Raw genomic sequence first — 12,631 nt, forward strand, 5'->3', positions numbered from 1 at the left:
AACAGGCTGGAGTGTCAGAGGCTGATGGGTGACCTAGTAGAGGTTTATAAAATCATGAGGGGCCATAGATAGGGTAAATAGGCAAAGTCTTTTTCGTGGGGTGGGGGTGTCCAGAACTAGAGGGCGTAGGTTTAGGGTGAGAGGGGAAAGGTATAAAAGAGACCTAAGGGTCAACTTTTTCACATAGAGGGTGGTGCGTGTGTGGAATGAGCTGCCAGAGGAAGTGGTGGAGTTTGGTATAATTATAACATTTAAAAGACATCTGGATGGGTATATGAATAGGAAGGGTTTAGAAGGATATGGGCTAAATGCTGACAATTGGGCCTAGATTTATTTGGGATATCTGGTCAGCATGGACAAGTTGGACCAAAAGGTCTATTTCTGTTTTGCACATAAGAACAAGGAATAAAGAAAATTTACAGCCCAGTAACAGGCCCTTTGGCTCTCCAAACCTGAGCCGATCCAAATCCACTGTCTAAACCTATAGCCCAATTCCTAAACATCTGTATCTATCTGCTCCCCACCTACTCATGCATCTGTCCAGATGCACTTTAAGTGAATCTACTGTGCCTGCCTCTACCACCTCTGCTGACAACACGTTCCAAATGCCCACAATCCTCTGTGTAAAGAACTTGCCGAGTGTATCTCCCTTAAACTTTTCAGCTCTCCCCTCAAAAGTGTGACCTCTCGTTATTGAATCATTCACCCTGGGAAAAAGCTTGTCTCTACCTATCCTGTCTATACCTCAATCAGGTCTCCCCTCAATCTCCTTTTTTCTAATGAAAACAATCCTAACCTACTCAACCTCTCTTCATAGCTAACACCTTCCATACCAGGCAACATCCTCATAAACGTTCTCTGTACCCTCTCCAAAGCGTCCACATCCTTTTGGCAACGTGGTGATCAGAAGTGTACACAGTATTCTAAATGTGGCCGAACCAATGTCTTGTACAATTTTAACATGACCTACCAACTCTTATACTCAGTACCCTGTCTGATGAAGGCATATCTCTATGACTCTATGAGATCATGTATGCAATTTTAAAAAAAAGTGCACCAGTTATCAGCCTTTGCAAATTCATTCAACTTTACATTTAATATGAAACATCACTTATACAATCTTTGTAATTTATACAAATGTCAGTTATAAATTACACTTCTTTAATCCAAAGATTTTCCCCTTCAGAAATAAGTCTCAAATGAGAACTTCAACTTTAATAAATTACAATCTCAGCCAATGCTTAAGATGCCAAATTTACTTTCAGGAGTGCAGTTTTACCAGACAAAGTAATAGTTATATGGAAAATATATGAACATTTTACAGTACAGTCACACAAGTGGCTTGGTGTCATGTTCTATAGTGTCTTAATAAATAAATAAAAGCATACCTACAATTGGAAGTAAATCTTTGAGGCTGATAGATCAAAAACACCTCAACAGACAAATCACAGAAAGGATAGGACATCCGAAAAAGGACCAGCTATTTCGGGAGCAATGAACATTGTTGAGATAGAATAAGGAATACTTGACAAGAACAGTCTACATGTAGGATCAGCCTATGAAAGAAATCTAGTGATTGGACAGACTAGCACAATGATAACTGGGCTGTTCTGCTGCCATATCTTTGCAGTTTTGACCCCTTTCCAAAGATCAGTAGTAATTCCAAGGTCAACTCTATTGAGCTGGCCAATGCTACTGAAGGGATTTGCTCATAGTTTCAATTTGTTTACGACAGGAATTGGGAGAACCTCGTGAAGCTTCGCCACCTCTTCACCAACCACAAGTTTTACCCACTCAGGTTGGAAATTTCCCTTAAATCCCACAAACGCCAGTTTATCTGAAACAAGAGAAACAGCGGTTAAAATCTAACCTGTGTTGTTTCTGAGCAGCAGTTATCTACAGACAAAAGAAGTGACATGCATTTATTCAGGTCTAAAACATCCCTCAGCGGGGCTGATCTCAACTTTGCGAATGTGTGATAGAAGATTGGTAGCTCATTAACAATTGGAGGTGGTGGGGTGCTGCACCAATTTTACACTCACAAAGTTATGAACCCGTCCACTGACTCAATGATTCACAATAAATCATCTGAACTTTGAACATATAGTCATTGCTCTGATTTTGAAAGATGCAGCAGTCACTTTAATTTACAGTGAGGGCCCTCAATGAACTGCGTCGTCAGTGACAGGAGCAGATATTGACCAGGACACCATAGAGCAGTCCTGCTTTTCTGCAACATCATGGCCTGGAACATTGTGTCCACTTAAACAGGAAGAAGGAGATCCTGATTCAATGGGAATATGGCAAGCGGCAGACAGAAGGAAGAGGGGATTGAGTGTTGGGGTTGGGAGGGGAAGACAATTGGAGGTGAAGTGTAGAGTGGGCAGAATAGTGACTGGCGGTTGACTGGAAATGGGAGGGGAGAGGATGGGATGGGGAGCAGACTGTGTGCAGAATGGGGGAGGTAATCAGGACATCGGGTGGGAGTGGTATCAGGGGAGGCTGGGCAGGAGGCATGGCAAGTGGAGGCTGTTGTGGATGTGAAGAATTATGAAGAGAGGAGAAGGTTCTCCTACTAGTGCCAGTCAATTATCTACTGCCTATCTAATCCTCTCAGACTATTTTATATTCAGTATTCAGTGGTCCCTTTAAGAAGGAGTTTAGTACCAGTTAGAGCTGGCTCATGACCAGGGCTGAATATACAGGTCTCAACCAAGACAGGCAGGATTTCAAATGCCTTTACAGAAAGGGAGTGGGTCTCAATTCTGTTAAATTGGTTACTGCTGTGCTGTAACACAGGGGCAAAGAGGGTGAATTTTAGCTCTCTTCAGTGACTGGGCAAATCCAGGACAAGGGGACTTGATATCAACGTTAGGGATTGGCCAATTTGAAGTGAAAGCAGGAAGCCCTTCTCCGACACCCAGACAACCTGGAACTTGGAACGCTTTCCTCAGGATCCACTGGATAATGTGAATCAACTGATGGTGACAGCCTTCAGTGCCGGGGATTAGATATAAAGCAAATTCAAGGGACCAGTGCAGGAGTCTTCACATTAACTATGGAACTGAAACCCTAGAACCAGTCAGCGGGCATTGTGGATCTGATTGAGTAATATTTCCCAGTGTGAAAAGCAAGTTTAAAGAAAGGTTACACTGGGCATCCATTCTGATGTATATAAGACCATTACATGTCACTCGCCAGTTTAACTGTGATCTATTCCTCTTTTTCTGCTGTGGAGACTAGAATATAGTAAAATAGAGGTCAGAAACCATCACCAGATGTCAGTCACTACACATTAAAACACCACAGGACATTTTCAAAAGTTATAGCTAAACATTTCCTCTGAAAGGATATAACAGATGTGGATGTGAAAGGATAAATTACATGCCCCACAATAGAGCAAATGAGGCCTCCTAGTGTCAAATTAAAAGTATTGCAATTGTTCCAACATCTCGATTGAGCAAATCACCATCATTAATTATTCTGCAGCAGATGAGATCTTGAAAAGCAAATTGCGAAAAGGAAGGAATGGTCAGAATACCAGTTACTAGAAAGTTATTACATCAACAAGGGATCACTGAGCTTGACGGAGTGCGAGAAAGGTTCTGAAATTGGGAGGCTGCAGTATCACAGCTCGTGGGCGGCATGGTGGCACAGTGGTTCAATTCCCAACTCAGGCAACTGACTGTGTGGAGTTTGCACGTTCTCCCCGTGTCTGCGTGGGTTTCCTCCGGGTGCTCCGGTTTCCTCCCACAGTCCAAAGATGTGCGGGTCAGGTGAATTGGCCATGCTAAATTGCCCGTAGTGTTAGGTAAGGAGTAAATGTAGGGGTATGGGTGGGTTGCGCTTCGGCGGGTCGGTGTGGACTTGTTGGGCCGAAGGGCCTGTTTCCACACTGTAAGTAATCTAATCTAATCTAAGCTCCTGGGACAAAGGCTGAGTTTCAGAAGTCCAACTCTATGGATCCTCCGGATTTTCCATTGCTATGGCAGGTGCCTCTGTTCCAGGAAATTTGGACAGTCGGCCAGAGGGAGGGGATCGGGTGAGCCACACCTTACGATTGTCCAGTATGGTGGAGGCAGAGGAGGAGGGAGGCTGCAGTCTACATGCTAAGTGGCTTTGATCAATCACAGAGCTCAGATCTTCACCCTTGCAGGACTGACAGAAGGTTGTGGCTAGGGAATGATTGTCTAAGGCAAATCAGGAGGATGCACCATCCTAAACCCCAACCCCCACCTACAGATGTGAGACTCACTTTTCATCTGAAATAAGGCAGAGCAGCATTCCTTCACTGGGTCACCTTGTCATACAATAAATGAAGGCACAACTAAATAGTTGAACTTGCTTTCCAAAGTGTCTTTCATATGAACTGTGAACAGAATTAGGCCTTTTAAATGCTGTAATTGAACCAGCCTCTACCACTTCCTCCGGCAGCTCATTCCATACATGCACCACCCTCTGCATGAAAAGGTTGCCCTTTAGGTCCCTTTTGAGTCTTTCACCTCTCACCCCAAACCTATGTCCTCCAGCTCTGGACTCCCCCATCCATGTCCCTCATGATTTTATAAACCTCTAAGATCACCCCATAGCCTCTGACGCTCCAGGGAAAACAGCCCCAGCCTATTTAGGTTCATTGAATATTTTTAAGGCAGCGATGGATAGATTCGGGTTAGGTACGGAATCGAGGATTATCAGGGTAGATGGGAATGTGGAATTAAAAACAGAACCAGATCAGCCATGATGTCTTTGAATGTTGTTGGGTCGAATGACCTCGATTTACTCATATTCCTTACTTGGTTAATGATTTCTCAAACTTTGCCCAGCAACACCTGCTGGACGAAACCAAGAAACTTTAAAACATAATATCCAAATAAACTGCTTCTAATGGGAATAATCTCTAAAAGACTGTGTCATCGATAACAAGCTCACAGCACAATAAACTTTTAAAAATCAGTAAGTACCCTTTAGTTTAACATTGGTGGCTCCAAGTTGGGTCAGAACTTTGTTCCAAGGTCTTTCTGAAATGATTTGTCCTTTAGATGTTATCAGAGTGATGGAGCTAGAATTAAACAGATCCCAGTATTGATCATTACAATAGCACAAATTGGATTATATCTACACATTTCTATAAATCAAATATATTGTAAGAACAATGCTTTGACAGATTGCTTATTCCCAAAAACAATGCACCAGGTTTCATCGAATAGATCACGTTCAAACCAAATTAGCGTGACATGGAAGCATGCAATGGGAATTTGGAGAGAGATGTTCTGACATTTGAAGCCAATGGGTGGAAACTCTGATTGGAACTTTAACTTTGTGACAAATTCCAGGCAAAACTCTGACCACAATTTTAGAAAATCTGCCGTGGGATATTTTCCCTGCAAACAGTGAAGTGAGTCCCTGATCACCAGCATATAAACATGGGCAAGTGACAGGCAGGGCTTATGCCTGAAACATTGACTCTCCTGCTCATCGGATGCTGCCTGACCTGCTGTGCTTTTCCAGCATCACACTCTTGACTCTGATCTTCAGCATCTGCAGTCCTCAATTTCTCATGCAAGTGACAGGCAGGAAAACAATACAGGTCATCTGTCAATATCAGAGACAGAACATGCTGGAGAAACTCAGCAGGTCTGGCAGCAGCTATGGAAAGAGAGAAACAAAATTAAGAGTTCAGGACTGTGACTTTTCATCCTAAATGGGAACAATTCAAACTGCAATAGGTTTTGGGGTTACTAGGAGTCACAGTCGAAGGGGAAAGCCATTCAGGACTGACGTTAGGAAGATTTTCTTCACTCAGTGAGTTGTGAAGCTGTGGAATTCTCTCCCACGGGAAGCTGTTGAGGCCAGTTTGTTAGATATATTCAAGGGGGAAACTGGACATGGCCCTTGCAGCTAAAGGGATCAAGGGGGATGGAGAAAGAGCAGGAGTGGGATACTGACACATGATACATGATCAGCCATGATCATATTGAATGGTGGCACAGGCTCCAAGGGCCTACTCCTGAACCTATCATCTGTGGTTTGAGCTAGGGGTAGATGGGCCAAGGACAGACAGGATCTAAGGAAAAGTGACGGCTGCAGATCAGAGTCGAAAAGTGTGGCGCTGGAAAAACACAGCAGTTAAGGCAGCATTGGAGGAGAATCGATATTTCAGGCATAAGCCCTTCTCCTGAAGCAGTCCATTTCCAATTCCCTTTCTCCGAGGGGGATGCCAGGAATTCTGGAAATGGTTTTACTCCATTTGAAGGTATCCAGGATGAGTCGGACCATCATGTTTCATCCCCAGTGATTTCTTCTGGATTGACCCTGGCTAACTAACTTTCCATCGTTCTATCTGTCCTGCCTTCTACCTCATTGCAGAGTTCTTAACTAAAATCAGCTTAAAGTTAAAACCAGGGAGTAAGGCAGAGCTGTGTTAGTTGTTTCCAGACAGCAGGACTACCTGTGCAGACTGCAGACCAGTTTCCTGGTGGAGGGTAAACAGGAGAATGAGGCAACTCACTGACTGAGTGCACTCCACAACCACACAACCTCTGCCTCTGAACTGAATCCAAATGATTCAATTCTCTCAGGATTAATTAACACTGACATTTCATTCCTTCACCGAAGATGATGATGATGATGAAACAGTTTCAGTGACTCACTTGTTCTTCATGCTAGCCACGTAATTCTCGACATGGACTGGAATTCCTCGTAAGATTGCATTTCGGAAACTTCTGTTATCGACAACCTTTCCAGACTGTCCGTCTATCACAACGATCTGCATGCCATCGTCAGCATGGTAAAACTTCCTTCCATTAATCTGCCAAAAAGAGATTAAAAATAGCTGAACTGCTCAAAGCCAACAGCCCCATCCGACACCAGACCCCTGGCTGCTTCATATAAATCTCAAGCAAAATGTGAATTTTCTGCAGGTGATTCTCTCCCTCTCCTGCCCTCCAACCCACTGTATCTGTGGCAAAAACATAGGGGAGACGTCGGGATATTTTTAACTTCCATGGCTATATGAAAAGCTAGCACCAACAAAAATCATCCTCTTGTATAACCCCCCCTTGGGTCAATTGGAAAATAAAGGGGAAAGGGCTAAGTAAGTGGCTGGCTCACCCTCACCTAGGATCAATAATCTAGGTGGCAACTTGGAGCACTCAAAGTGCCAAAGAGACACCACCTCTGGGCTTCAGGTGGCATAAGGTTGTCAGAGGATATTCACAAACCATCCTTCACTGGTACACAAGTGGTTCACAGTCATTGGGAGGCAGGAGCAGCATCTAAAAAGGAAGTTATCTGATGCTGATAGCAGAGTGTCTATAATGCAACAGTAAACAGTTGCATTGATGATTTCAAGTCTAACATCAGCAGTGTTTTGCTGAGTGAGAGAGGGCACATGGAGCACCACCTCGGGGAGCTGCTGTGACTTGACTGAATGGTGTGACGGGCATGTTACAGTTCCACACGCATTTTCAGTCAATGTTTTGATAGGTGCCAAAAGAAATGAGATCCTACTAAATCCTGACGTCATCCCAAAGTTTGTGCCCATTCCCCCACTCCCCGACCTCCAGGCCAGGATTTGTGGAAGTGCTGGTCTCCCTTCTCTGTCTGTGCCCACACTAGGCCCTGACGGAAGCTGGCCAGGCACCTTCACAAAGAGCTAGACTTTGTGGGTGTTACTGAAGCTTCACACATGAAGATTGTGCCCTTGTCCAGCAGGAGTGATTATTTTAGCTCACAGACCTGGCACACAGCTTCTTCTGTGGGTTAGATTAGGCCACTTTTGGAATATTGTGTGCAATTCTAGTCTCCCTCCTACAGAAAGGATGTTGTGAAACTTGAAGTTGCCAGGGTTGGAGGATTTGAGCTACAGGGAGAGGCTGAACAGGCTGGGGCTGTTTTCCCTGGAACATTGGAGGCTGAGGGTGACCTTTTGAGGTTTATAAAATCATGAGGGGCAGAGTTAGGATAAATAGACAAAGGTCTTTTCCTGGGGTGGGGGATTCCAGAACTGGAGGGCACAGGTTTAAGGTGAGAGGGGACTGATATAAAAGAGACCTAAGGGGTAACTTTTTCACGCAGAGGGTGGTGTGTGTATGGAATGAGCTGCCAGAGGAAGTGGTGGAGTCTAGTACAATTACAACATTCAAAAGGCATCTGGATGGGTATGTGAATAGGAAGGGTTTAGAGGGATATGCACCAAGAGCTGGCAAATGGGACGTGATTAGGTTGGGACATCTGGTCGGCAGGGATGAGTTGGACTGAAGAGTCTGCTCCCGTGCCATATGTCTCTATGACTCTTTGTGGAACAGGAGATCTCACACCTTGATGCTCCTGTGTGTATCCAGCCCAGGCAGCATTGACCACCTCCCCCCCTCCCCTTCCCGCTTTTCCCCAAAACCCACAAGCATCAACATCAAACTGAAAACTGGTGAAACTCACATCCACATAGGCCAGGTCCTGTCTGATATGGAAGAACCTGGTTTGATAGGACTCAAGTTTGACCTCCAGGAAGTGATCATTAGTGGTCTGCGTGAAAAGAAAAGATGAACAGAAACTGTGTCAGTGTAATATTATTGGGCACTCCAGACTGTCCAGGTTGGGACACTGCCAAATGCCGTCTCTTAAGTAGAACATAGAAAAATACAGCGCAGTACAGGCCCTTCGGCCCTCGATGTAGCGCCGACCAAAGTCTACCTAACCTACACTAGCCCAATAACCTCCATATGCTTATCCAATGCCCGCTTAAATGACCATAAAGAGGGAGAGTTCACCACTGCTACTGGCAGGGCATTCCATGAACTCACAACCCGCTGAGTAAAGAATCTACCGCTAACATCTGTCCTATACCTACCACCCCTTAATTTAAAGCTGTGTCCCCTAGTAACAGCTGACTCCATTAACAGAAAAAGGTTCTCAGTGTCTACCCTATCTAAACCCCTAATCATCTTGTACACCTCTATCAAATCTCCCCTAAACCTTCTTTTCTCCAATGAGAACAGCCCCAAGTGCTTCAGCCTTTCCTCATACGATCTTCCTACCATGCCAGGCAACATCCTGGTAAACCTCCTCTGCACTCGTTCCAATGCCTCCACATCCTTCCTATAGTTTAGCGACCAAAACTGCACACAATACTCCAGATGAGGCCGCACCAGAGTCTTATACAACTGCAACATGACCTCAGGACTCTGGAACTCAATTCCTCTACCAATAAAGCCCAGTACACCATATGCCTTCCTCACAGCATTATTTACCTGGGTGGCAAGTACTTGCTCAGTGAGCCCGAAGGAGTTGTTCACAAGAGCGCTGTCATATGCCATTCCATCTCAGACCAACAAAGTGTCGTCTTTGCCAGAGTGCTGCCCTTTCCTCCCTCACTGTGCTGCCCTCAACCTCACCTCTACCACTGGCCCCTTACCTCCCTTCAACTTTGAATCCCCTACAAAACTCAAATTCAAACAATGGGAAAGAAGGAACAGGAGGAACGACAGAGGGAGAGAGAAATACAGAGGGAGGGAGAGAAAAGGAGGGGAAAAAATAAAGGGACAAGGAGGAAGAGAAACAGATAGAGGGAGACATGAACTGAGGCAGCAAGAGAGATGGAAGGGCAGGCAGAGGGAAGGAGAGAGAGAGAGCAAGGAACTATCAGAGTGAAAGGAGGAGGTTGGGAGACTCAGGAGAGAGATAGGGGAAGAGATGGAGCCACAGATTTGAAGACAAAATGAATACAACTACTCTCCATGCAGAAGCCTCAAACACTGTCCAAGGCTCTTACTATCAAATCCTTGCTGTCTAACCTGAGCAGGTAGTAAGGTGTGTTCAGTTATGCCAAAAAGTAAAACCAAGCAGGGTGTGAAATGGCCATTTGACTCACTGCTGCACATTGACCACCTGGTGTAGCTATTTGGAATCAAGTCCCATCTTTGACGTAACTAAACCTAGCTGAAAGCTCATGTTTTCTTTGATCGTCTGATGTGCCTGGGCAGCAGGCTGAGATAACACAACCCGGGCAAGGACACAAGAGAGCCCTAGCTCTTACCATTGAATGGGTTAGCTAATAAAACAGAACGCAGTGAATAACAAATTACCAGCTGTTCTGTAGGTATTCGCTGTGGCATTGGCACATCGACAGTTGGCATCTCACTGTATTTGGGGTAAGCTTTCATTGCACAGTCACTGATCCTGCTGGCCTTTGGAATGGAAGCTTTGATCTTTATTCTCTCACAGCCTGCTGAGGAACAGAAAGCAAATGCCTCCCGCTTTTTATGGGCTTTCACTTTCAGGAACAGTAGCCTTTGAGGGGAGGAGGTTGGGGTGGGAGAGAGGGAAAGATAAATCAGTTACTTATAGCAAATGGAGTAGTTCATGAATTACAAATAAATCAACAGAAGAAAGCACTAATATATTTCATCCCTAAAATAAAATTTACCTTACACATTTTGGCTTAACATTAAGAATGAAGATAGTGACTGCAGAATGAAGATTTTAGCCATTTACAATTAACCATTGCATTTCAGCATTGTGTGCCCTGCACTCAGTTGGAAATATTACATACAATTTTCTTCTTATTCTTGATTGCAATATAAAGGCAACATTTTAAATATAGACACAAAGGACACACCCAGTATCCTCATCGAAGAAATAATAGCCCCTGCTTGGATGCCCACGATCCAGGTTATCCATCTGCTGTGTCCGCAGAAAAGACCCAGTCTTGAATGTTCTTTTCGACAGGCGATTATGAATATCTGATATGATGTTAAACGTGCTGCCTTGAGGGTAGCAAAGTCCCACGCGGATCCAATCATTCCTAACATGGACAATAAATTTCAGTGATGCAGTTACAGGTAATATACAAGTTAAGGAAAGCAGCTGAACACTCAAATCCGAGGGCACCCTAATACACATTGAACAAATCAAGCTGATAGTTTGTTGACAGGCTTTCAGTTCCCTTAGTGCTTTCCACACTTGAGTGCAATATAAGTCTCCACACCCAATAATGTGGGCCAGGGTTCGCTGATGGTGCTGGCACATGTTGGACAGCAATCTGCACACTATTCACTTCACAATTAACATCCTCATCACTGAGTCTAACAATATAGGGCAGCACAGTGGTTAGCACTGCTACCTCACGGTGCCAGGGATCCGGGTTTGATTCCAGCCTCTGTCACCTTTCTGTGTAGAGTTTGCACAGTTTCTTTGTGTCTGTGTAGGTCTCCACCCACAGGTGTGCAGGTTAGGGTGGATTGGCCATGCTGAATTGCCTATAGTGTCCAGGAATTTGACACTATAGGTGGGTTAGCCATGGTAATTGCAGGGTTACAGGGATGGGGTTGGGGTGTGGGTCTGGATGGGCTGCTCTTCGGAGGGTAAGTGTAAACACAATGGGCCAAATGTCCTGCTTCTACACTGTGGGGATTCTATGAACACAGCCAGCTATTGTACAATTGCTCCAATTGGGTAAAATTTAATTCATCATAGTGGGCTTTTTTTCTGTGAATACTTGATAATACTCAACTTGGTTTGAACAGGAGCATGCCAGGATACTGACTCTAAATGGCAGTGGGATAGCAAATATGCTGACAGTTCAGAGTTAACCGAGCTTAACTAGTGAGGCATAACTGAACGCATGAAAGATGACTCACTGGTTGAAGTTGATGAGCCATAGGGTAACCTCCTGAGGTGCTGGACCATCCCAATGCACAGTGTACCCTTTCTGCAGCATAATGACAGGCTGGTATTGCTGGTAATGGGAATGTTTGCCCAGGGCACCCTTTAAATACAGTGGCTTATCGGAGTACTCGTCCTTAATCATCTTCATCTTCAGGTTCGCTGGCCGCCTGGCCTGAATGTACACCTAAAGCAAAAAAAAAGCTAATAGTTAGGCTCAGAAACTGTAGCATGGCTCCTTTAGTTGCTGCAATTTGACGCTTTGACCTGTCAGAGAGGAAAACACAAGCAAATCATTCGGTCAAATCAAGCTGCCAGCGCTGGTGTCTCCTTCTCCCCACCTTCAGAGCTCAGAGATTCCGTCCAACATGCAACTTGAGTTGCTGTTCTGTGCTGGCGATTACCGAGGTTCCCACAGCACCATAATCTCAGCAAATTAGCCCCAAAACCCATCTCTGATGTTAAAATACCCACATTAATATGGCCACTGGTGCAGAGTTTCACATGACAGAAACACTTTCCCAAATCTCAGGCTCAGAGGCCACAGTGAGCAATTTCTAAACGCTTCAGATTTTTTGGCCCACTGTGGTTCGAGCTGGGAGCTGTAAATTATAAAAATGTAGCCTCAAACCTTTCAAATTCATTCAAAATTGACGGAAATCAATGAAATAAAATCTGCCTTCCTGAAGGACAATTTACAACCAGTATATCATCATAAAAACATTAATGATTTTCCAGGTGTCAGTTATTTTATACAGATCATCCATTCTACTTAACCCACACGGGAGCACTGTGCCTGATGTTCAGTGACAGCCTGAATTGTAACCAGCAGGACATTATCCAATTACAGCTCAATCACAATTTAAACCTTTTACTGTCAGGCACTAGTTGCACATCGAGAGGTAGAAAATGATACGAGAAAATGGGAAAAGCAGCTCATTGGGCTTGTTTCCAAGGCAGAATGTCACAA

The 12,631-nt window shown here is 44.5% G+C and overlaps 1 protein-coding gene across 2 annotated transcripts in view; it reads right to left on the reverse strand.

Annotated features, from left to right (window-relative positions):
• Nucleotides 1-1,114: 1,114 nt before the first annotated feature.
• Nucleotides 1,115-12,631, reverse strand: part of LOC132834271 (cell migration-inducing and hyaluronan-binding protein-like) — a 238,697-nt gene continuing 227,180 nt past the window's right edge. For both annotated transcript variants that reach the window (XM_060852979.1, XM_060852978.1), the window contains exons 23-29: nt 11,637-11,848; nt 10,616-10,801; nt 10,083-10,287; nt 8,437-8,523; nt 6,651-6,808; nt 4,962-5,059; nt 1,115-1,837 (exon numbers count right to left, since the gene is read on the reverse strand). In XM_060852979.1, the coding sequence (XP_060708962.1) occupies nt 1,710-1,837; nt 4,962-5,059; nt 6,651-6,808; nt 8,437-8,523; nt 10,083-10,287; nt 10,616-10,801; nt 11,637-11,848 (1,074 nt within the window). In that variant the 3' untranslated portion in view covers nt 1,115-1,709. The remainder of the gene's footprint in view (nt 1,838-4,961; nt 5,060-6,650; nt 6,809-8,436; nt 8,524-10,082; nt 10,288-10,615; nt 10,802-11,636; nt 11,849-12,631) is intronic.

Source organism: Hemiscyllium ocellatum, chromosome 39 (assembly GCF_020745735.1).
Source record: "Hemiscyllium ocellatum isolate sHemOce1 chromosome 39, sHemOce1.pat.X.cur, whole genome shotgun sequence".
Lineage (NCBI taxonomy): Eukaryota > Metazoa > Chordata > Chondrichthyes > Orectolobiformes > Hemiscylliidae > Hemiscyllium > Hemiscyllium ocellatum.